Source organism: Somniosus microcephalus, chromosome 11, assembly GCF_052327205.1.
Source record: "Somniosus microcephalus isolate GS21.2 chromosome 11, FLI_Smic_1.0, whole genome shotgun sequence".
Classification (NCBI taxonomy): domain Eukaryota; kingdom Metazoa; phylum Chordata; class Chondrichthyes; order Squaliformes; family Somniosidae; genus Somniosus; species Somniosus microcephalus.
The window spans coordinates 10769125-10794748 of record NC_140997.1 but is presented as its reverse complement, the minus strand read 5'-3'; the positions used below and the strand labels follow the sequence as shown (position 1 = coordinate 10794748).

At 46.8% G+C, this 25624-nt stretch overlaps 2 protein-coding genes across 9 annotated transcripts; one reads left to right on the top strand and one right to left on the bottom strand.

Annotated features, from left to right (window-relative positions):
* Positions 1 to 1177: 1177 nt before the first annotated feature.
* On the bottom strand, positions 1178 to 11984 carry mrm2 (mitochondrial rRNA methyltransferase 2). 5 transcript variants are annotated; one of them, XM_086000204.1, is made up of 3 exons: positions 11901 to 11984; positions 9191 to 9474; positions 1178 to 3598 (listed from the first exon to the last, which is right to left on the bottom strand). In XM_086000204.1, exons 1-3 carry the CDS (start codon positions 11960 to 11962, stop codon positions 3174 to 3176), a joined length of 771 nt encoding a protein of 256 aa, XP_085856330.1. In that variant the 5' UTR covers positions 11963 to 11984; the 3' UTR covers positions 1178 to 3173. The 5 variants fall into 5 exon arrangements, with proteins under 5 accessions (XP_085856330.1, XP_085856334.1, XP_085856335.1 ...); XM_086000208.1 differs by lacking the exon at positions 11901 to 11984 and adding an exon at positions 11297 to 11389; XM_086000209.1 differs by lacking the exon at positions 11901 to 11984 and adding an exon at positions 11108 to 11278.
* nudt1 (nudix (nucleoside diphosphate linked moiety X)-type motif 1) lies at positions 11349 to 20058 on the top strand. 4 transcript variants are annotated; one of them, XM_086000200.1, is made up of 4 exons: positions 11349 to 11469; positions 15707 to 15885; positions 17942 to 18087; positions 19757 to 20058. In XM_086000200.1, the coding sequence occupies exons 2-4, from the start codon at positions 15734 to 15736 to the stop codon at positions 19990 to 19992; spliced, it is 534 nt and encodes a 177-aa protein (XP_085856326.1). In that variant the 5' UTR covers positions 11349 to 11469; positions 15707 to 15733; the 3' UTR covers positions 19993 to 20058. The 4 variants fall into 4 exon arrangements, with proteins under 4 accessions (XP_085856326.1, XP_085856327.1, XP_085856328.1 ...); XM_086000201.1 differs by lacking the exon at positions 19757 to 20058 and adding an exon at positions 18628 to 19727; XM_086000202.1 differs by having other exon boundaries at positions 11386 to 11469; positions 15703 to 15885.
* The last annotated feature ends 5566 nt before the right edge of the window (positions 20059 to 25624 follow it).

Here is a 25624-nt window from a genome sequence, read left to right as displayed (position 1 = left end):
TCAGAAGGTTGTGGGTTCGAGTCCCACTCCAGCGACTTGAGCACATAAAGCTAGGCTGACTCTCCAGTGCAGTGCTGAGGGAGTGCTGCACTGTCGGAGGTGGTGCTGTCTTTCGAATGAGACGTTAAACCAAGGCCCCGACTGCTCTCTCAGGTGGATGTAAAAGACCCCATGGCACTATTTTGAAGAAGAGCAGGGGAGTTATCCCCAGTGTCCTGGCCAACGTGTATCCCTCAACCAACATAACAAAAACAGATTATCTGGTCATTATCACATTGCTGTTTGTGGGAGCTTGCTGTGTGCAAATTGGCTGCTGTGTTTCCCACATTACAACAGTGACTACACTTCAAAAGTACTTCATTGGCTGTAAAGTGCTTTGCGACGTCCGGTGGTCGTGAAAGGTGCAAGTCTTTCTTTGGTTCCATATCCCTTAATATCCTCGCCTAACAAAAATCTATCAATCACAGTTTTTAAATTTCCAATTGACCCCCAGCCTCAACAGCTTTTTGGTGGAGTGTTCCAGATTCCCACTACCCTTTGTGTGAAGACGTGCTTGCTGGCATCACCCCTGAACGGCCTGGCTCCAATTTTAAGGTTATGCCCCCTTGTTCTGGACTCTGCACCAGAGGAAATAGTTGCTCTCTCTCCATCCGATCAAATCTTTTAATCATCTTAAACAGCTCAATTAGATCACCCCTTAATCTTCTATACTCGAGGGAATACAAGCCAAGTCTATGCAACCCTTTTAGCCCCGGTATCATTCTGGTGAATCTGCGCAGTACCCTCTCCAAGGCCAATATATCCTTTCCGAGATGCGGTGCTTAGAACTGAAAGCAGTGCTCCAGATGCAGTCTAACCAGAGCTTTATACAAGTGTGGCATAGCTTCCACCCCTTTGTTATCTAGCTCCCTTGAGAGACATGAGGCATTGCATTAGTGACTGAATAAAGGAGTTGTTTATATATACACATTCTATGATTGTGTTTTTGGTGCATTTTCTAGCATTATTGAATATATTGTGATTCAGACTTTGAAGCCAAAATAATTTACTTTAGATAGATTGCAGATACTTCAAATATTACAAGAAAATCGTTGTTACAATTGTGTCTTGATTTTTGTATAACACAGCTGGAATAAATATATGCAGTTTCCACAGCTGAATAAGAAAATGGTTGAAGTAAAGATAAATAATATAACATTTTAATGCAAATAGCGTGAAAAGAAATACATGTATTTACACAGCGCTTTTCACAAATTCAGGACGTCCCAAAGCACTTTACAGGCAATGAAGTACTTTTGAAGTGTACTCACTGCTGTAATGTAGGAAACACAGCAGCCAATTTGTACAAAGCAAGCTCCCACAAACAGCAATGTGATAATGACCAGATAATCTGTTTTAGTCACGTTAAGGAATAAATATTGGCCAAGACACCGGGGATAACTCCCCTGATCTTTTCTGTCCACCTGAAAGGGCAGACAGGGCCTCGGTTTAACATCTCATCTGAAAGACGGCACCTCTGACAGTGCAGCACTCCCTGAGCACTGCACTGGGAGTGTCAGCCTAGATTTTGTGCTCAAGTCTCTGGAGTGGGACTTGAACCCACGACCTCCTGACTCAGGAGGCGAGAGTGCTGCCCACTGAGGCACGGCTGACACCTAACATGACAGCGGCTTCTGCTTCTGCAGCACTCAGCGGCAGGAAGATGTCTCAATGCATTTTAGACGTGTTGTGTACGGTTCTGCGAGAGCTTTCCAGTGCCTGTGAACCTAGAATGAGTGTTGCCCGGCTATTCAACTACTGAAGGCATCACAGCTGAGCCTGATCCTGTCCTGACCTGATGCCCACACTTTCCATCCGGGGTCACGAGGTGATGAATACAGCTGATTATTCCCCACCCTTGCCCAGGGGCACTGAGGCCAATTGTGCCACCCCTTACTGCCGCTCTGGCTGAGGTCAGCACACACCTGGAATCACACCTGGGACCTTCTAACCTATATACTCCACAAGGAGAGATCACACAATATTTCTTTAAATAATAGGCTTTGGTGTATGCTACCACTGAGCCAAGGATGACATTTAAAGGCTACCTGATCATTGGACAACTGCCATGTATGGGTTTGAGTCCTTGCTTACTGAGCAGCATATACCAATCAGTGAAGCTCACAGTAAAATGTCTGATAATAATACTCTGCATCAGATATAAACAATGGGCCAACAGAACACGTTGTGGTAGCACGACATGGCAACTGGATAATCGTGGCTCAGTGGGCAGCACCCTCGCCTCTGAGTCAGAAGGTCGTGGGTTCAAGTCCCACTCCAGGGACTCAAGCACATAAAGCTAGGCTGACACTCCCAGTGCAGTGCCGAGGGAGTGCTGCACTGTCGGTGGTACCGTCTTTCAGATGAGACGCTAAACCGAGGCCCTGTCTGCTCTCTCAGGTGGACGTAAAAGATCCCATGGCACTATTTTGAAGAAGAGCAGGGGAGTTATCCCCGGTATCCTGGCCAATATTCATTCCTCAATCAACATCACTAAAACAGATTATCTGGTCATCATCACATTGCTGTGCGCAAATTGGCTGCTGTGTTTCCTACATTACAACAGTGACTACACGCCAAAAAAGTACATAATTGTCTGTAAAGCTCTTTGAGACGTCCGGTGGTCGTGAAAGGGGCTACAAAAATGTAAGTCTTTCTTGCTTTTTCCTAAAACAGATGATCTGATGAACACTTATCGCATTGCTGTTGGTGGGATCTTGCTGTACGCAAATTGGCTGCCACGTTTCCTACAACAATGACTAAACTTCAAAAATACTTAATTGGCTGTAAAGCGCTTTGGGACATCCTGAGGTCATGAATGGCACTCTATAAATGCAAGTTCTTTCTTATCAAGTCCTTCATTTGTAGTCAGTTGGCTGACTAAACACTGGGGGGGTGAATTTTTATTCTTGAGAAACAGAGGGAAAAATAGCCCAGGCTCCTGAGCATCTCCTCGCAACGGATTACAGTGTAGCAGTGTTCAAGAAATAGATGGCGGACTATCAGCCTGGGCATGAGGGGGGAGAGCTGGTGAAGGGATGGTGAGAAAATATAAATGAATGAATAGTCCTACAAATTATTAGATTGCAATGGAAGTTCGCTTATGCATAAACAGTCTTTGTCGTCCAGAGGCGTCAGCTTTTCCTGTAGCGTTTTGCTAAAAAGTAGATCTCCGATGACTCCTTCCTGCTCGCCGAGGGTTTTAAAGTCTTCACCTCTCCAAACAATTCAGTGAGTCGGTTTTGGAGGGGGCGGCTGTTAGCCCCATCCCAGAATTTACAGAGCAAGGTGCCGCCGGCACTCAGGACCCTCCCGGCCAGCTCCAGGACGCCCAGGCACAGCTCGGCGAGTCGCTGCTGGTCCAGCTCGCGGATGCCGCTGGCATTCGGTGCCACGTCGCTGAGGATCACCTGAGCCTCTCCCGCCGGCAGGGTCTCCTGTATTCTGGCTTGAACTGCGGGCTCCAGGAGGTCCGAATGAGGCAGGAAGATAGCGCCATCCAGTGGGGGGATGTGTAAAAGGTCGACGCCCACAACAAAACCCACGGGAGCCTCTGGATCTGCAGAGAGGGGAAATGAAATGAAAATCAACAAACCAGAATAAATAAAGGGAGATGCTTTATGTTTTGAGACAGGCTCGTTTCCCTGTTTACCCCACACACTAATCAATAACTAATTCATCAGCCAGTGGCTCAGTTGGTAGAACCCTCACCTCTGAGTCAGCAGGTTGTAGGTTCAAATCCCACCCCAAGACTTGAGCGCAAAAATCTAGACTGACACTCCAGTGCAGTACTGAGGATGTGCAGCACTGTCAGAGGTGCCGTCTTTCGGATGAGACGTTAAACCGAGGCCCCGTCTGCTCTCTCAGGTGGACATAAAAGATCCCATGACACTATTTCGAAGAAGAGCAGGGGAGTTCTCCCCTGTGTCCTGGGGCCAATATTAATCCCTCAATCAACATCATTAAAACAGATTATCTGGTCATTATCACATTGCTGTTTGTGGGAGCTTGCTGTGCGCAAATTGGCTGCCGCGTTTCCTACATTACAACAGTGGCGACACTTCAAAAGTACTTCATTACCTGCGGTCTGCACAAAACGGAGTGTACTTAAACAGAGTGTTTTTGGGAATTTGGAAAGAGTGGGAATTCGGAGAAGAGAGAGAAGGAGTTGCTGCTTTTTGCCTAAACTACTTGTCGTGCTTTGTGTTACAGGTAGATATTTAATTTCAGTACCCATAACTTAATCTAGATCAAGAAAGTAGTCAAGAAACTACACTGTAAACTAAGTTACCCAATTACAAATTTAATTAAATTACATTAAATAAAACAAGGTCATATAGGGATGGCAGTGCAGGTGGTGTGCCGCAACTGCAGCATGTGGGAGTTTCTGGAGAGCATTGTGATCCCGGACAACCATGTTTGCAGTAAGTGCCTGCATCCTGAGGAACTTCAGCTCAGACTTTTCGAGCTGGAGTCTGAGGTGCAGACATTGCGGGGCATCAGGGATGGGGAGAGTTACCTGGACACTTTGATCCAGGAGGCAGTCACACCCCTTAGGTTAGGTAATGGTACAGGTCTGGTTAGTGGTCAGGGACAGGAGGGTGTGACTGCAACTCGGGCAGGTAAGGGGACCCCAGGTGCAGTGCTGGAGGAGCCTCAGCCTTTGCCCTTGTCCAATAGGTATGAGGTTCTTGCTGCTTGTGTGGATGAGGGAAAAGCCTGCAGGATGGATGAGCAAGCTGACCATGGCACCATGGTACAGGAGGCCATTCAAGTAGGGGGAGTGAAAGGGAATGTAGTTGTGGTAGGGGACAGTATAATCAAGGGGATAGATACTGTTCTCAGCAGCCGTGACCGAGAGTTCCGAAGGTTGTGTTGCTTGCCCAGTGCTAGGGTTAAAGAGATCTCCTCGCGGCTGGAGGAGAACTTGGAGTGGGAGGGAGAGGATCCAGTTGTCGTGGTCCACGTAGGAACCAATGGCATAGGTAGAACTAGGAATGAGGTTCTGCTGAGGGTGTTTGAGGAGCTAGGATCTAAATTAAAAAGCAGAACCTCGAAGGTAATAATCTCTGGATTGTTACCTGAGCCACGCGCAAATTGGCATAGGGACAAATAGATTAGGGGTTTAAATGCGTGGCTCCAAGAATGGTGTGGGTGGAACGGGTTTCAGTTCATGGGGCACTGGCACCAGTACTGGGGAAAGAGGGAGCTGTTCCGTTGGGACGGGCTCCACTTAAACCGGGCTGGGACCAGTGTCCTGGTGAACCGAATAACTAGGGCAGTAGGCAGGGTTTTAAACTAATGAAGGAGGGTGGGAGGATTCAGGAAAGAGTAAATTTAAAAGCAGTGCGAGAAATATCAAGGCTCTAGAGCAGAGTAGAGTTTTAGGTAAAAATAAGCAGAGTGAGTCAGGAAGGGACAGAGAGTAACAAAGGTAATAAGGCATCAGTGACTAAGGTGACATCAGGGAAAAATAGAAATAAGTCAAAGCTAAAGGCACTATATCTGAATGTGTGAAGCATTCGCAACAAAATCGATGAATTAATAGCGCAGATAGAAATTAATAGGTTTGATCTAATAGCCATTACGGAGACGTGGTTGCAAAGTGGCCAAGGTTGGAAACTAAATATTCCAGGATACTTAACTTTTAGGATAGGCAAAATGGAAAAGGAGGAGGGGTAGCCCTGATAATAAAGGATGGGATAAAGACAGTAGAGAGAAAGGATCTTAGCTCCGAAAATCAAGTAGTAGAATCAGTTTGGGTGGAGCTAAGAAACAGCAAGGGACAGAAAACATTGGTGGGAGTTGTTTATAGGTCCCCAAACAGTAGTTGTAATGTAGGGCAGAGTATAAATCAGGAAATTAGAGGTGCATGTAACAAGGGTAATACAGTAATCATGGGGGACTTTAATCTACATATAGACTGGGCAAACCAAATTTGCAGTAATAGTGTAGAGGACGAATTTATGGAATGTATGCAAGATAGTTTTCTGGATCAGTATATTGAGGATCAAAGGAAGAGGCTTATAATGTTGCCAAAAGTAGTAAACCTGAGGATTGGGATGATTTTAGAATTCAGCAAAGGAGGACCAAGAAATTGATAAAGAAAGGGAAAATAGAATATGAGAGTAAACTAGCGAGAGACTTAAAAACAGACTGTAAAATCTTCTATCGGTATGTAAAAAGGAAAAGATTAGCGAAAGTAAATGTGGGTCCCTTACAGGCTGAGACAGGAGAAATTATAATGGGGAATAAGGAAATGGCAGAGAAATTAAACAAATATTTTGTGTCTGTCTTCACGGAAGAAAACGCAAAAAACTTCCCGGAAATAGTGGAGAACCAAGGCTCTAGTGAGAATGAGGAACTAAAAGAAATTAGTATTAGTAAAAAAATTGTACTGGAGAAATTAATGGGACTGAAAGCCAATAAATCCCTGGACCGGATAGCCTACATCCTAGGGTTTTGAAAGAGGTGGCTGTAGAAATAATGGATGCATTGGTTGTCATTTTCCAAAATTACATAGATTCCAGAACGGTTCCCACGGATTGGAAGGTAGCAAATGTAACCCCACTATTTAAGAAACGAGAGAGAAAACGGGGAACTACAGACCAGTTAGCCTGACATCAGTAGTATGGAAAATGCTAGAATCTATTATTAAGGACGTGGTAACAGGGCACTTAGAAAATAATAATAGGATTGGGCAGAGTCAACATGGATTTATGAAAGGGAAATCGTGTTTGACGAATCTGTTTTTTGAGGTTGTAACTAGCAGAATAGATAAGGGGGAACCAGTGGATGTGGTGTATTTGGATTTTCAGAAGGCATTTGATAAGGTGCCACAGAAGAGCTTATTAAACAAAATTAGGCCTCATAGAATTGGGGGTAATATACTAGCATGGATTGAGGATTGGTTAACGGACAGGAAACAGAGAGTAGGAATAAATGGGTCATTTTCAGGTTGGCGGGCTGTAACTAGTGGGGTACCGCAAGGATCAATGCTTGGGCCTCAGCTATTCATAATCTATATCAATGATTTGGATGAGGGGACCAAATGTAATATATCCAAGTTTGCTGATGATACAAAGCTGGGTGGGAATGTAAGTTGTGAGGAGGATGCAAAGAGGCTTCAAGGGGATATAGACAAACTGAGTGAGTGAGCAAGAACATGGTAAACATATGTGGAGAAATGTGAAGTTATCCACTTTGGTAGGAAAAATAGAAAAGCAGAGAATTTTTTAAAAGGTGAGAGATTGGGAAATGTTGGTGTTCAGAGGGACCTGGGTGTCCTTGTACACGAATCACTGAAAGTTGACATGCTGGTACAGCAAGCAATTAAGAAAGCAAATGGTATGTTGGCCTTTATTACAAGAGGATTTGAGTATAAGAGTAAAGACATCTTACTGCAATTATATAGGGCCCTGGTGAGACCACACCTGGAGTATTGTGTACAGTTTTGTTCTCCTTACCTAAGGAAGGATACACTTGCCATAGAGGGAGTGCAACGAAGGTTCACCAGACTGGTTCCTGGGATGGGGGGATTGTCCTGGGATGGGGGGATTGTCCTATGAGGAGAGATTGAGTAGACTAGGCCTATATTCTCTAGAGTTTAGAAGAATGAGAGGTGATCTCATTGAAACATACAAAATTCTTACAGGGCTTGTCAGGGTAGATGCAGGGAGGATGTTTCCCCTGGCTGGGGAGTCTAGAACCAGGGGTCACAGTCTCAGAATAAGGGGTCGGTCATTTAGGACTGAGATGAGGAGAAATGTCTTCACTCAGAGGGTGGTGAATCCTTGGAATTCTCTACCGCAGAGGGCTGTGGAGACTCAGTTGTTGAGTATATTCAAGACAGAGATCGATAGATTTTTGGATATTAAGGGAATCAAGGGATATGTGGATAATGCAGGAAAGTGGCGTTGAGGTAGAAGATCATCTTATTGAATGGCGGAGCAGGCTCGAGAGGCCAAATGGCCGACTCCTACTCCTGTTTCTTATGTTCTTAAAAGCTTTGAGACGTCCGGTGGTCATGAAAGGCGCTATATAAATGCAAGTCTTTCTTTTTCCCCTCATCTAAACCAACCTCAGTCAAGAGCGGACACATTCTTAGACACTTCCATAGTGATTCGGTTATTTTTAATTTTACCTGTTCTGCTAAGGGAAGGATGTGGAGTGCAAGAAATCTGCAGCCTGGTACCTCACTCAAGTGGCATTCTGAGGAGGCATATGGTTAGAGAAGGTGTCAGTCGTGGCTCAGTTGGTAGCACTCTCGCTTTGGAGTCAGAATGTTGTGGGTACAAGTGCCACTCCAGAGACTTGAGCACAAAATCCAGGCTGACACTCCAGTGCAGACTTTAAAGCAGCCTGCACAGGAAGGAGCCGTCGGGAGATCTACTTTTTTAGCAAAACGCTGCAGGAAAAGCTGATGCTTCTGAACGACAAAGACTGTTTATGCTCAAGGGAACTTTGATTGCAATCTGACAATTTGTAGGACTGTTTGTTCATTTCTATTTTCTCCCCATCCCTTCACTGCACTGTCGGAGGAGGGGTGCCGCCTTTCAGATGAGGCTTTGAACGGAGGCCTTGTCTGACCACTCAGGTGGACGTAAAAGATCCTACGGCACTATTTTGAAAAAGAGCACGGGAGTTCTCCCCACTGTTCTGGCCAATATTTATCCCTCAACCAACATCATTAAGAAACAGATTATCTGGTCATTATCACATTGCTGTTTGTGGGAGCTTGCTGTATGCAAATTGGCTGCTGCGTTTCCTACATTACAACAGTGACTACACTTCAAAAGTACTGCATTGGCTGTAAAGTGCTTTGGGACATCCTGAGCTCATGAAATACTGACATAATCCTAGGAACCCCCTGAAAATACTGACACAGCCCCGTGCCCTAAACTCTAAATGACAGTGCCAGCTATTCATTGGAGGAAACGTTTATTAAACAGCAACAGAAAAAGCATGCTCGTAAGTCAACAAGTAGACTTACAGGGAAAAAAATGAATACAGTGTGCTTGAGACATTTGCAGCAACAAGTACGCACAGCCCGAGAGAGACAGGAATTTGATCAGCCCGCAGACCTCCCTCCCCCCCGCCCCAGGGTTCATCCCTGCCACAGATGTGACAGCTTCTGTTCTACATCACTCACTGGAGCCGGTGGCGTTGACCCGGTGAACCGCGACCTGGCTCCAGGCGCCAGGTGCTGCGCCACAATCAATCACGCTGATCCCGGGCCGCAGGATGCCATGCTTCTCGTCAATCTCCAGCAGCTTAAACGCGCTCCGGCAGCGGTAGTTTTGTTGCCGGGCGGATTTCACGTACGGGTCCCTCAGTTGCCTTGACAACCACCTCTGCTCGGCCGGAGTTTTTTTCAGCTGTTCCGCTGTTGTGTGAAACAGACGACGCTGGACCCGAGAGATCATATCACCCTGTCTAATGATGGGGAGAAGAGACACACCTTAATACTTTCAGGACATCTTTTGTTTGTTTTTTAATTCCAGGGGTCGCACTCCCTCCATTTCTCTCCCTAATTCCATCATCGCTCCCTCTGCCTTTTCTCTCCCCCCACCCCCGGACAGCTTCCACTCAGCAACAGGTCAAGTGAGATGGAAACCTCAGCAGAGCGGAGGGTATGGGCAACAACAACAACAACATGCATTTATATAGCACCTTTACCGTAGTACCAATGCCGGTCAATAAGGACAGGGCTGATCGGGGAGCAGGACTCAGTGAGGAATAGGGTGCGGGTGACATGAGTTGCAGTTTGTGGCGGGTGGAACGCGGGAGACCAGCGAGGAGAGGGTGGAGGCCAGGGAGGAGTGTGCCGGAGTTGTGAAGCCTGGAGATGACAAAGGCATGGGTGAGGGTCTCAGCAACAGTGGCGATGGAACAGGGGGTAGTCTCACTGGTGGTTAAATCTACAATATAACAGAAAATGCTGGAGATACTCAGCAGGTCAGGCAGCATCCGTGGAGAGAGAAACAGAGTTAACGTTTCAGGTCGATGATCTTTCGTCAGAACTGGAAAAAAAGCAGGAAATGGAAAGCAGGTTTAGGGGCTGGGAAAAGGGGGAGGGGATGAAAGAACAAAAGGGAAGGTCAGTGATAGGATAGAAAGCAGGAGAGATTAAGAGACATTAAGAGATATTCAAGGCAAGAGGAGGTGGTAATGGGACAGGTTAAGAAACAAAGGATGGTTAAATCTAGTTTGGTCACCTAGCAACAGCAAGCAGACTCAGTCAGTGATTGGTTGTGTGGAAAGCACGGTCTCACTGTACCCTCCTCCAGCCCTACAACCAATGTTCCCTCTAAGCTGCACATTCATCCGCAAGGTCCCGCACAGGCCACTCACCAGCTTCTCTGTTGTGAATACCGCGCATGCGCAGAAATTTTAAGCGGCCGCCCACTAAAAGAGACAGGCCGCGCAGAACAAACGCAGCTTACGGGGAGCACTGCCTACAACTCTCCGAGATCTCTGCCCTCTTCCAATTCTGGCCTGTTACACATCCCCGATTTCTTTCGCTCCACCATTGGCGGCCGTGCCTTCAGCTGCCTCGGGCCTAATCTCCGGAATTCCCTCTCTAAACCTTTCCACTTTTCTATCGTCCTTTAAGACGCTCCTTACAACCTACCTCTTTGGCCCAGTCTTTGGTCACCTGTCCGAATATTTCTTTATGCGGCTCAGTGTCAAATTTTGTCTGATAATCGCTCCTGTGAAGCGCCTTGGGACGTTTTACTACGTTAAAGGCACTATATAAATGCAAGTTGTTGTTGTTGGGACACTTGAGAGAGAGGATGCGGCGAGTGTCAGATTATGATACCAATGTTCGATGGGGAGATTAAGTGCTTTAAATAAATACAGATCACAAACCGGGCCTTTACCAGTCGGTGCTGTGACAAGAGTTCTCAAAGGGAGCTGGAACATTAACCAGGAGATGAAAGCGCTCAGAGTCCGGCTACAAACACTGACCCCGGGCTCCCCAAACCTCACCGCACAAAATCAACGTTACAATCTCTCCCGGAACCGCCCGCTCCTTAATAAAATACAGAATAAAATAAATATACACATTTAGAACTCATTCGCTCGATTTTCAAATAGTTGCGATACAGAAATAAAATTCTGTGCCAAATGCATTTCAGCCAGCGACCCTTTTGTAATTTATTCAATTGCACAGAAATTGCACTCGGTAATAACCGGGATCGCTGCTTTCAAAGCCGGGGCTGCTTCCTCCCTCCCAGCCTCCTCTCTCTCTCACTTTTTGTTGCCGGCCGGCGTGCATTGAGTGTAACTCTCCTGGCGCGCAGCTGCCGGCGAGATCCGATTCGAATCGCCGGCGCTCGATTGGAGTCGGTGTACAGCCCGCGGCCCCGCTCCAGGTGTGAAGGGAAGCGCAGCCTGCCAAGGAGGTGCGAGCTGTCAATCAACCAGGTACCTGTCCCGGGCTCACCGCTGGAGCAAATCTTTCATTCATCAAAAGTCGCAATGGATACATTGTCTGTCCCATTGGCTACATCCTGGGCGTTCTAACCAGGAACAGCACCTCATCCCTTTACAGCCTTCTGGACTCAACACCGAGTTCAAACCTGGCCTGGAAGAGTGTTGCACGGAGCAGTCCCGCGCAATAAAATTTTAAAATAACAACAGAAAATGCTGGAAAAACTCAGCAGGCCAGGCAACATCCGTGGAGAGAAAATAGAGTCAACGTTTCGGGTCACAACCCTTTGTCAAGACTGAAGAAGCACAGGAAATGGAATAGATTAAAAGGCCAGTATAGGAGCTGGGAGAGAACAAAAGAGAAGTGAAGAGACATTAGGCCAGTAATTCCGGTCCTAACGCGCGAGTACGGACGGTGTACTTACGCGTGGGCCCGATGGAAGTGCCGGTTTTCAGGATGCACAGCGCATGTGCTGAAAACCGGCATTTCCTGTTCCTCTGAACCAAGGGGTTAAGAGGCGGAACGCGTACGACGTATCAGGCAGCGGGTGCGCGCTGAATTTCCTTTTTTTGTAAAGAGTTGCCCGTGCGTAAAGGCCTCCGGTTTTTACGCTTGAAAATACCAGACGTAAGTACTTAGTTTTACAGGTAAGTGGTCTATTAATACAATTTAGAATTTTTTTTCCACAGGTTTATTATTTTTAAAGAATTTACAGTAAGGTAAGTGTATTTTTAGACCCTATTTGTTAAAAAAAAAAAAAAAATTTTAAATTTGATTAATTGTTTAAAATAGTTTTTTTACAGTTATTCATAGTTCATTTATTTAGTGGGATGTTTTTTAACTTTTACTTGTAGTTTAAGTGCTGTTTTGGGCGCCCTGAATTTTCATGAGTTTGACAGTTCTTACTATCAAACTCATGAATGAACTTTTGCAACCTCCCATTGGTTGCCCAGTGCCCACGTGATCCCAGCCAGCTCATCAAAATAACTACACTTTAATTCTGTTTAAAACTACTTTATATTCTTCAAAATAATTTAAAAGTATTTAAAACTTTATAAAAGTTACCTAAAGATTAATAAAAATACAAAAAATGTCTTTAAAATGCTGCTCTGCATGTAGACTTGCTTTGCAGCTTGTGCTAAAAATTGGGGGCGTGGCCTATGTTAAGGAGACCTCAAGGGGCGTGTCTAACTTAGACTCCACGCTCGAGGCTTCGCGCTGGCTGCACTCCTGGGCGGCGTGACGTCAGACGCTGCCCGGGAGTAATCAACTGAAAACAGGAATTGCAAGTGTCCCGGGAGCCGAACGGCAGGCGCGCCGGGTAAGTGCTCATCGGGGGCTTGCATGCGCGGCACGCCCCCGAGCCTAATTTCTGGGCCATTAAGAGGTATTCAAAACGAGACGAGATGGTGATAGGACTAGTGGAGACAAAAGACGGCTCTAGATTAGGTGTGAAATGCGCTGGCAGAATGGGAGACAGCTGCCATGTGGGAGAGAGAAAAAAAAGGGGGGGGGAAGGGCCAAAACAAAGGTGTGGATAAAAAATATAAGTAAAAATGTAATAGGGGCCGAGGTTATGATCTGAAATTGTTGAACTCGATATTGAGTCCGGAAGGCTGGAAAGTGCCTAATCGGAAGATGAGGTGCTGTTCCTCGAGTTTACGTTGAGCTTCCGTGGAACAATGCAAGAGCCCGAGTACGGTGAGGTCTGAGTGGGAATGGGGCGGTGAATTAAAATGACAGGCAACCAGAAGCTCGGGGTCACCCTTACGGACTGAATTTTTAAGTCGCTTCACGGATTCCCAGGCCGCCTGCCTTTTCTGCGGCCTGGAGGAGTCCGTGTTCCATGTTTATATGGAGTGTGAGAGGTTGCAGCCCCTCTTCCGTTCTTTGAAGGGGCTGCTCTTCAATTTTTGGCTGCACTTCAGTCCCCACGCTCCTGATCTTTGGTCGCCCGGCGCGGAGGGGAGCGGGCAGTTCGGCGGACCTCCTGGTGGGACTGCTCCTGGGCCTGGCCAAAGTGGCCATCAACTGGTCCAGGCAGCGGGCGATCGAGGGGGTCGTTCGGCCCGACTGCCCGCCTCTCTTCCGTGGCCACCTTTGCGCCCGGGTGGCCCTGGAGATGGAGCACGCGGTGTCCGCCGGCACACTCAAGGCCTTCCCTGACTGGTGGGCACCGCGGGGCCTGGAGTGCATCATCACCCCCGGCAATGGAATTTTAATTTAATTTGTTAAGTTTCATTTTTGTTAACTTACAGTTTTTGTTTATTCATCACACCAGAAGAGCAACACCGAGTTCAACAATTTCAGACCATAACCTCTGCCCCTATTTTTTTCACATGGCCGCTGTGGATGTTTCTGCCGTTCCCATCTACACCTCTTGACCCATCTTTTGTTTCTCTAACTTGTCCCATTACCAGCTTTGTACTATCATCAGTGTCAGCTGGGGCTCAGTTGGTGGCACTTCGTGCCTCTGGGTCAGAGGGTTGTGAGCACAAAAAATCCAGGCTGACACTCCCAGTGCAGTGCTGAGGGAGTGCTGCCCTGTCGGAGGTGCCGCCTTTCGGATGAGGCGTTAAACCGAGGCCCCGCCTGCCCTCTCAGGTGGATGTAAAAGATCCCATGGCACTATTTCGAAGAAGAGCAGGGGAGTTCTCCTCGGTGGCCAATACTTGTCCCTCAACCAACATCACTAAAACAGATTATCTGGTCATTATCACATTGCTGTTTGTGGGACCTTGCTGTGCGCAAATTGGCTGCCACGTTTCCCCACACTACAACAGTGACCTCACTTCAAAAGTACTTCATTGGCGGTAAAGCGCTTTGAGACGTCCGGTGGTCGTGAAAGGCGCTATATAAATGCAAGTCTTCTTTCTTCATCCCTTTAGTCATTTAATCACTCCAGCCTATCACCGACCTTCCCTTTTGTTCTTCCCTCCCCTCTCTTTCCCTGTCTCTGCACCTGCTTAAAATCTGTTACATCTCTAACTTTTTCCAGTTCTGACGAAAGGTCATCGACCTGAAACATTAACTCTGTTTCTCTCTTCACAGATGTTGCCTGACCTGCTGAGTGTTTCCAGCATTTTCTGTTTCCATTTCAGATTTCCAGCATCCGCAGTATTTCGCTTTTGTCCTGGTGTTCTAACCATTGCCCTTTGCTCCTGACTCAGGAAGCTGCATTTCCATTGATAAGATTACATTACAACAGTGACTGCACGTCAAAAAGTGCTTCATTGGCTGTAAAGCCATTTGAGACACCCTGAAGTCGTGAAAGTTCTTTCTTTACTTACCCTCTCACATCCCACTGCCTTCCAGAGAGCAGGAGATTTTTTTTTTTTTTTACACACAATGGATTGTGAGGCTGTGGTATTGCGCTACCGGAGTTAATGATTGAACGATGGTCTCACCACCTCCTTATCTCTGTCACCTCCTCCAGCCCAACAACCTTCCAAGAACTCTGCGTTCCTCCAATTCTGGCCTCTTGCCCGTCCCCGACTTGCTTCGCTCCACCATTGGTGGCCGTGCCTTCAGCTGCCTGGGCCCAAAGCTCTGGAATTCCTTCCCTAAATCTCTCCGCCTCTCTACTGCTCTCATTCCTCCTTTTAAGACGCTCCATAAAATCCACTTCCTTAACCAAGCTTTTGGTCACCTGTCCTAATGGCTCCTAATGTGGCTCAGTGTCAATTTTTTGTCTGATTATGCTTCTGTGAAGTGCCTTGGGACGATTTACCATGTCAAACTATTTTACTATGTGTCAGCCGTGGCTCAGTGGGCAGCACTCTCGCCTCTGGGTCAGAAAGTTTTGGGTTCAAGTCCCGCTCCAGGGACCTGAGCACAAAAATCTAGGCTGACACCCCAGTGCAGTACTGAGGGAGGCGTTAAACTGAGGCCCTGTCTGCTCTCTCAGGTGGACGTAAAAGATCCCACGGCACTATTTCTAAGAAGAGCAGGGGAGTTCTCCCCGGTGTCCTGGGGCCAATATTTATCCCACAACCAACATCACTAAAACAGATGATCTGGTCATTATCACATTGCTGTTTGTGGGAGCTTGCTGTGCGCAAATTGGCTGCCACGCTTCCTACATTACAACAGTGACCACACTTCAAAAAATACTTCATTGGAGGTAAAGTGCTTTGGGAGGTCCTGAGGTCATGAAAGGCGCTATAGAAATGCAAGTTGATTGGTGTATCAAAGCTGTTTTACACCCATTTCTTCTTGACCTGGAGCCAGCTGTTGAGCAGTCGCTGCTGTGGAGAGATGGTCGCCACGAAGCTACTGACCCTCGTGATGGTCGTCAGGCAGCAGCAGATCCTCCTGGGGATGAAGAAACGGGGGTTTGGGGCCGGCCGGTGGAATGGCTTCGGAGGCAAAGTGCAGCCTGGGGAAACCATAGAGCAAGGAGCAAAGAGGTAACATTTGTGGAGCTTTCTATCAGTTATTTTTTTCTTACATCCTTCCCCCCCCACCCACCCCAGCCCCTGAAAAAGATGCTAACTCTCGCTGGGGTACAAACCCACAGGAGGGCATCCAGCCGCCATCTTCAAGCCTAGAACAGTGAACCAGAGAAGAGATTGAGTGAACTAGGCCTGTATTCTCTTGAATTCAGAAGAATGAGAGGGGATCTCATTGAAGCATACAAAATTATTACAGGGCTTGATAGGGTGGATGCTGGGAGGATGTTTCCCTTGGCTGGGGAGTCTAGAACCAGGGGCCACAGCCTCAGGATAAAGGGTAGGCCATTCATGACTGAGATGAGAAGACATTTCTTCACACAGAGGGTGGTGAATCTTTGGAATTCTCTCCCCCAGAGGGCTGTGGAGGCTCAGTCATTGGGTATATTCAAAACAGAAGTCGATAGATTTCTGACTAGTAAGGGCATCAAGGGATATGGCGATAGGGCCAGTGAATGGAGTTGAGGCAAAAGATCAGCCATGATCTCATTGAATGGCGGAGCAGGCTCGAATGGCCGACTCCTGCTCCTATTTCTTATGTTCTTATTATGTTCTTAACCCAATCCTGTCCTGATCCACACACATCCATTCGTTCCAGTGTGGATCTCTGGACAGTGATCAGGAGCGTGGATCCTGGCTGATTCCCCCTCTCTGGTATAGGTGTACTCAGGCAAATTCTAGTGCCCCAGCTCAGATCATTGAATCACAGAAGGAGGGCCATTCGGCCCACCGTGCCTGTGCCGGCTCTTTTGAAAGGGCTATCCAATTAGTCCCACTCCCCCCTGCTCTTTCCCCATATCCCAGCAAATGTTTTCCTTTACAAGTATTTATCCAATTCCTTTTTGAAAGTTACTATTGAATCTGCTTCCACCGCCCTTTCAGATCCAGATCACAGCAACTCGCTGTGTAAAAAAAATTTTCATCTCCCCTCCGGCTCTTTTGCCAATTATCTTAAATCCGTGACCTCTGGCTACTGACCCTCCTGCCACAGGAAGCAACTTTTCCCTATCTACTCTGTCAAAACCCTCATCATTTTGAACACCTGTATTAAATCTCTCCTTAACCTTCCCTGCTATAAGGAGAACAATCCCAGCTTCTCCAGTCTCTCCACATAACTGAATTCCCTCATCCCTGGTACCATTGTAGTAAATCTCTTCTGCACCCTCTCCAAGGCCTTGACACCCTTCCTAAAGTGTGGGGCCCAGAATTGGACACAATACCCCAGCTAGTTCATTGCAGACAGGAGTTTGAATCCGCAGCCTTTATGTCTGGCAGGGGGGGGTTCAGTATCATGCTACCTTTAACCATGAGGCATCAGAGGAACTGTTGGCCTCTCATTCATCTGTGTGTTAGTGAATGCAGCTCTCAGTGCTGTTCAATGGAGTTGAGGTACAGATCAGACATGATCTAATTGAATAATTAGAATAGTTGAATGATCTAAATGATATAATTACAAGGACAGGTTGGAGAAGCTGGATTTGTTTTCATTAGAGCAAAGGAGGTTGAGGGGTGATTTGATAGAGGTGTACAAGATTATGACGGGTTTGGATAGGCTAGACGGGGAAAGGCTGTTCCCACTAGTTGATGGTACAAGGACTAGGAGACACAGATTTAAGGTTTTGGGCAAGAGATACATGGGGGACGTGAGGAAAAAAATTTTATGCAGCGAGTGGTGAGGACCTGGAACTCGCTGCCGACGGAAGTGGTGGAAGCGGAGACACTCCGTGTTTTCAAGTGGAGACTGGATAGGCACTTGAGGGAAATAAACTTGCAGGGCTACGGGGATAGAGCGGGGGAATGGGACTGACTGGATTGCTCTACAGAGAGCCGGCACGGACTCGATGGGCCGAATGGCCTCCTTCTGTGCCGTTATAACTCTATGACTCTATGAATGGCGGAACAGGCTCGAGGGGCTGAATGGCCTGTTCGTGTTTCCTGTGCTCTGGCCATCAGAAGTGTTCTTTTGTATCCTCTTTTTAATTTGTCTTTAAAGTAAAGGTACTTCCTTCCTCAGGGAATTATGGGAGGAGAGTAGTCTGACTACGCAGAGCTTGGAAAAAATCGGACAGATCAAGTTTGAATTTGTCGGTGAGACGGAACTCATGGATGTTCACATATTCCGTACGGACAGTTACCAAGGGGAACCAACGGAATCGGAAGGTAATGACTCTGCTTCAAAAGTCATTCTTTGACTGCGAAGCGCTTTGGGGCGTAGTAAGCATGTGTTCAAATCCCTCCATGGCCTCGCCCTGCCCTATCTCGGAAACCTCCTCTAGCCCTACAACCCTCCGCTCTGCGCTCGTCCAATTCTGGCCTCTTGGCCATCCCTGATTATAATCGCTCCGCCACTGGTGGCTATGCCTTCAGCTGCCTAGGGTCCAAGCTCTGGAATTCCCTCCCTAAACCTCTCCGCCTCGCCACCTCCCTCTCCTCCATTAAGACGCTCCTTAAAACCTACCTCTTTGACCAAGCTTCTGGTCACGTGTCCTAATTTCTCCTTATGTGGCTCGGTGTCGAGTTTTGCCTGATCACGGCTCCCGTGAAGCGCCTCGGGACATTTTACTGCGTTAAAGGCGCGGTATAAATACAAGTTGTTGTTAAGCCCGATACAATCATTCAGCGCTTTATTTTGTTTTGGATTTGCCAAACTGAATTTGAATTGTTCAGCAATCTCCACCTCCTATCCACTGCTTTCCACAGAGATGCGCCCGCAGTGGTTTGACATGGACAAGATCCCGTTTGACGCCATGTGGCCCGACGACATCATCTGGTTCCCCCTGCTGTTTCAGAAAAAGTTGTTCAAGGGTTATTTCAAGTTCGAAGGACACAACACCATCCTGGACTACACGCTGCAGGAAGTGGACGAGCTGGCAGCTGACGAGGCGACCTGATTCCGACACTGTGCACGCCGATATACAGGGGCGGAGGAGGATGGGTGGGGGGAGGTTTAACAAATGTTGAAACACACAGTGTAGCAAACGGTTATCAACAGCTGTTGCAATTTTCTTTTCTCTCAGTGGAAGGATTAAATCCTGCTGATAATTTTACACTTTTTTTTGGAGGTTTTACGAGGCGATTTAACCTCGGGTAGCCAACTCTGGTTGGAAGTATTCCAGGAGGTTTCATCATGCGATCTCTCACCTGCAACCGCTCCCCCCCCCCCACTCGCGCCATTGGTCGCCCGACACGCCAATTAGAGAGCCAATTGGTTACCCGATTGGATGATTTTTGACTTGTCTCAACCAGCTGACGCCCCAATAATTTCTCATCCTGGTCGCTCGCTGCAGTGATTAATCTTTAAATTCCCGGAGACACCGGGGCAATCTCGGAGAGTTGGCAACCCTAATTTATCCTGGGTCAGCACCTTGCTGCACTGAAACGCCTCGGCACAGCAATTATTGGATAATCTGGTGGGGTGGGAACGCACATTGTTCAAGGAACGCGCCCGATTTTCCGAAATCTCCCAATCTCTATAATCTCCTCCAGCTCCACAACACCAACACCCCCCCCTCCCCGAGATATCTGCGCTTCCCTAATTCTGGCCTTTTGCGCATCCCCGATTATAATCGCCCCACCATTGGTGGCCGTGCCTTCAGCTGCCTGGGCCCTAAGCTCTGGAATTCCCTCCCTAAACCTCTCTTTCCTCCTTTAAGACGCTCCTTAAAACCTACCTCTTTGACCAAGCTTTTGGTCACCTGCCCTAATACCTCCTTATGTGGCTCGGTGTCAAATTTTCTTTTATAACACTTCTGTGAAGCACCTTGGGACATTTTACTACATTAAAGGTGCTATAACAAGTTGTTGTTGTGTTGATATTCCCTGCACCCAGGCAGTCCATCGCATCCCCGGGAACAGATCAAGGAAAACCTCTCCTGCGGAGTATTCCCACCTCCCTTCCGCCTTACAAAAGCAAAGAGAGTTGGACAATTTGAAGCCTTGGACACAAGTGGAAGCCCATTGACTGTGTCACAAGTAAAGACAGCAACCTTTTTCTCCACTGTTCCTGGGTATTTACACACAACACTGGTACCTGAGGAGCCAATCACAGAACGTGCAAAGATTTGATGGGGATTGTTCCTGGATGTTGCCAATCTGATCAGTTCAGCTTCCATTTAAATTGAATGATCCATTCGCTGTAATATAAAATATCTCGCGTTTGGTAAAAAAAAACAAAAGTAGACTGTAATTTGTACCCATGATTATAATCAAATCGGTTTTCTTTTTTATAACACTGAATTTTTTTTAAAGAAGGAATCTCCCAAGTATAAGTAGGTACATTTTTTATTGACATTGAGGCATTTTCTCCACTTGGCCCCGCCACAAGCACTGGAAGTGCTGCCCTGGAACTGCCCACTAGATGGTGCACAAGAGCAGCAATTTCGTCAATCTGGCTCTCGACCCAATGCCAGCATTCTCTCTATCTTTCTATTCTGAAACTGTGCCAAGTCTTTGCATAAAAACACAGTTTGAAAAAGTCGGCATGGAATGAGAGACTGTAAACCCAATCTTCTTTATTATAATCTGGGAATCTGTTGTGGTGCAGCATTTGTTCTTAAGTTAGCTCCTCTTGCATTCAACCCCACATCTTATTCTTCCCTTCCCTCTCCCCTCTCGCTGATTTGGGGGCAGAGGTTGAGGTAGAGGGCAGCAGAATTTCAAAGAGTAAAACAGAAACTGTATTTCACTGACCGCAAGTACTGGTTCATTTCCTCTGTCGCCTGTGTTTCTCTCGGGTTGACCTCAGCAAGGAGATCAGAGTCTGATCCCAGCTGTCAAAAAAGGTATTGACATCTGAGCGTTCCACAAGAAGTGAAATAAATCCTGGGAGGAGGGAAGGAAAGAGTAAATTTCCTGTCTCGGTGAAGTGCACACCCTGGCTGAATGGCCGAAGACAGCTTCCTCGTCTCGGGTCTCTCACTCCTCCAGAGTAGGGTGTAGGCGACATACAGCGAAGGGAGGAAAGGCAGAAGAAATTAAAGTTGTTAACCGCACTCTGGCACAGAGGGTCGTAACTGCAGCTTGCAGAGAGGAAGCAGGGGATGTGGGTTTGTGACCGGAATCTCCCCCAACCCACCCCCACACTGACGTCCCTGGCCAGGGAATTCCCCCCGCCCACTCCACCCCAGAATAGTTGTGGGCCCCACCCATGCTCTCGCAGTCCGTGCCCCACTGGTGTTGGCGGAGGCCTGGTCAGTGAAGAGCCAGGTGCCCTCATTGCCATAGGGAGAAAACTTAGAGCGTGATTGGCATTAAAAAGAAAGTGCTGCTGGAATGTATACGGATTAGGAGTGGGTGCGCTGCCGCCTGTGGTCGAACAGTCCACATTCACAGACCAGGTGGCCTGATTGAAGAGGTACCGGAGAACTACTGGCCTGTGGAACCACACCTCAACACCAGTGTGTGTCTTCAGGACAGATAATTTGAGGGAATGTGGGGACTGCAGGGGGTTTTGTAGACACACAACATCCATCTTCCACTTTAAAGCATTGTTGATGGAACATTACCAGACAACAGTACCTCAGCTGACATCTGTTCAAAGCCAAATCTTAAACTCGCAGTGCTGTTAAGCTGTAAGTGGGAGGGGGGGAGGGGGGGAAAAAGAGAGATCAGAATTCCCCCTGCCTTCTTGTGGTGCGTTAGTAAAATCTGGAAGAAATTATACTGACCATCAAATATATTTTCAAGGGTACACAAAGAAACGGTGTGGTGATGGAGCATACGGAGGGCAGAATATTTCACCAGGGGCTTTGTTCTTTCCACTATCCCTTCACTAAAGAGTTGGAGAGTTAGATTAGAATGAATATCCATCATATTGTAATACAGGTTAGATCTAGAGTGTAATCTACTGAATTTCAAACATTCTCCTAAGCGTACGGTCACATTAGACAGCACAAAGACACAAAGTTGATAGAATGGATGTGGCGGCCCTTTGAAAGAGCTATCCAATTAGTCCCACTCTTTCCCCACAGCCCTGCAATTTTTTTCCTTTAAGTATTTCTCCAATTCCCTTTTGAAAGTTGCTATTGAATCTGCTTCCACCACCCTTTCAGGCAGCGCATTCCGGCTCATCATAACATGCTCCACAAACTCCATCTCCAATCTGGTTAGAGGGGATTTTCCAGTCAGTGATTAATTTTGACGCTCATCTTCCCCAAAACATTATAAAAAGCTGTGTTTCCAGCTGCCATTTAAATGGGTTATTTAAAGAAGCGTCTCTGCTGCTTGCAGATCAGTTGCTCAGATACCACAAGCTGATGAGCTAAAGTTCTGATCGGAACTAAGACATTACCAGTTCCTTTACATCCTCCTCCAGCCCTACAACCCGCCAAGAGCTATAGACCAGTTCGCCTGAGATCAGTAGTAGGGAAGATGCTGGATCCTCAGGCTCTTTTTCACAGAAATAACTAACTGCTTCCTTAAACCCTTCTCCCTCAACCCTTCCACCCTCAAACACCAAATGTGACACACTCATGGATTTCTTCAGTAAGGGATTGGCGAGTTGGAATGAACACCATCCATCATATTGTAATATACAGGTTAGATCTAGAGTGTAATCTACTTCATTCCAAACATTCTCCGAAGCATACAGTCACATTAGACACAAAAGAGAGACAGTTCATAGAATGGACTTCAAAATTCTCATCCTTGTTTTCAAATCCCTCCATGGCCTTGCCCCTCCCTATCTCTGTAATCTCCTCCAGCCTCACAAACGCCCCACCCCCAAGATATCAGCACTCCTCTAATTCTGCCCTCTTGCGCATCCCTGATTATAATCGCTCAACCATTGGCGACTGTGCCTCCTGTTGCCTCAGCCTGAAGCTCTGGAATTCCCGGCCTACACCTCTTCGCCTCGCTACCTCGCTTTCCTCTTTTAAGACGCTCCTTAAAACCTACCTCTTTGACCAAGCTTTTGGTCATCTACCCTAATTTCTCCTTAAGTGGATCGGTGTCAAGTAATACTCCTGTGAAGTGTCTTGGGACGTTTTACTTTGTTAAAGGCGCTATATAAATACAAGTTGTTGTTGTCGTCGATTCCAAGGATGACACAGTCAGTGGCTTTTCAGTTTTCTCCCACTCACTGCTCCAAACTTCCTCCTGCAACACTCAAGAAGCTCAACACCATCCAAGACAAAGCAATCTGCTTGATTTGCACCCCCATCTACCACCTTAAACATTCACTCCCTCCACCACCGGCGTACCGTGGCTGCAGTGTGTACCATCTACAAGATGCACTGCAGCAATTCACCAAGGCTTCTTCGACAGCACCTCCCAAACCCACGACCTCTTCCACCTAGAAGGACAAGGGCAGCAGGCGCATGGGAGCACCACCACCTCCAAGTTCCCCTCCAAGTCACATACCATCCTGACTTGGAAGTATATCGCCGATCCTTCATCGTCGCTGGGTCAAAATCCTGGAACTCCCTAACAGCACTGTGGGAGTACCTTCACCACACGGACTGCAGCAGTTCAAGATGGCTCACCACCATCTCCTCCAGGGCAATAAATGCTGGCCTTGCCCGTGACACCCACATCCCATGAACAACTAAAAAAAAATGCTCCCACCCCATTTAAACCCAGGGATCTTTACAGTTTCACACCCACCTTCTCAAAAGTTCCTCTTAGCCATGACTCCACCCTCTTCTCCCTCAGCTCCCCTTGCTGAACCCCATGTTAATTGGAATAATCATCTTTCCAATTCAAAACCGCCATCTGCCCCTCCTCGGGGAAAAAAAACAATTTATCCTCTCCACGGTCTTCAAACACGTGGAGGTTCCATTTATCTCCAAGCTCCTCCCCATTGCAGGGCACAAAGACCGGAAACTTAGCACCCTTTCTGTAGCAGTCTAATCAAGTTTTCTTTTTGATTGTTGCATCTGTCCCACACACTTAATGGAGTCTTGTTTTTGTACCATGTTGTTGTATCAGGGGCTGTTCTCATTTACTCAGTTGTTAGGTTAAGACGCAAAAAAATTAAATCTGAATTTTTGAACTTCAGCTGTCCTGTTACTGCTGCTTAGAAAAGACACACAATTCGAGGTTTATTATATAATTTATTGTAGATACAATTCTTATACACAGTAAATATATATATATATTGCAAACCAATGAGTTTGCTTCATATTCTGTATACATTAATAATCTGCAAAGACAACAAATGTTATTCAGTAAAGTGCATCAAAATTAAACCCCTCCAACCGATCGAGCAGAGATTGTATAATAACTTGCCGTATAAACATATACTATGTAGATGATCAGCACTTAACTCTCCAGATTAGCAAGAACCATTTATAAGTCAACGTCCTTCCACGTAAACATCTCACACTGAGCACAATTTCCTGTGCCACCAACTCTCTCCTTCCTCTCCCCCCTCTTCCCCCCCAAAAAATGTTCATTGCTTCTAAAAGAACAGCAACTGACAGGAACGAGCATGGTGACGAAACCAGTTTCAGCTCCCAACCCACAGAGAGTCGGTCCCGACTGGGAGATCAAGTGCCACACAATCATTTTTGAAAATCATGTTAGAGAGATGTATATTGCTCAGAAAATGCATTGCAGGGTCTTATCCCTTTTGCAAACACGCGTATCGCGATCAACACTTTTTCTTTGACCAATCTGATGCAACCCACTATAAAGCACACTCTCATTTGATATAATAGTTCAGCTCTTCCCTGCTACTTAAAACAGACACTGTTTTTTCCCCTCCCAATCATAGTGAGAAACCTCGTTGGCTGCTCGTGAAGTTTTTTGGGGATTAGGTACATTCACCTGGGAACAAAGTCAAGCACTGCCAGGTCTAGTTACAGAACGAGGGTCCCTCTGCCCAAACAAGATATGTCAGATTCAACCTCAAAAGACCACCACCCCTGGCTGCACAGTGGGAGGTTTCAAGTTCATAAACACCCAGTTCTGGGACCTCTCGAGTGAGGTTGGTCAATTTCTAATGCCAGGTTAGATATAGTTTCTATCGTGAACTGAATTGAGGCTGCCCAAAACTCATTTTACATTCAAATCCAGTCCAGACAATGGAACAGAAGTCTCACAGGCAAACTGGACTGGACTTGAATGAGAGGCCCCAGAGGTGCAAGGGCAATTGGTACCGCCCAGTCCCCAGGAAGAGGGGCATATTGCCCAGAGACTTAAGGCCATTACTTTGGAGTCTCCCGATTAACAGGGACTGCATATTGTGACACCACTATTCCCGGCCAGAATGGAGATGATTGGGTAATTCCCCCGTCAAACACGCCTGGAGACCGCACTGCTGTAAGTGACTGGGATTGATTTTCTGCACACAATTTGTAATGTGTAACTATCCTCCAATCACTGCATTTTGCTGGAGAAATCACCCTGCTTTTAAATAGGGAGACTTTGCTGCAGTTTCGGTCACGAGTTGTTTGCTGTAGTTCGCAGAGACTTTTTTAAAAATAGACTCTGTCGACTGCTGTAGTGCGGTTTAAATAGACACTGTTTGCTGAGTAACTAGACTTTGCTGTAAAAGTAAAATGTTTGCTGTGGAGTCCTGCCCCAAGTCCCACTCCGCCTCCAAATCATTGGCTGACACAAGTGGTGTCAATAGGCAAACTGATTAATGGGCTTGTCTCAAACAAAACTGCTATTTCAATTGGGGGTTCAAATTCACATCGGGGTGTGGGGACAGAGGCATCTCCCTACTTCAGGACTCTGCAAGCAGTTATTTAAA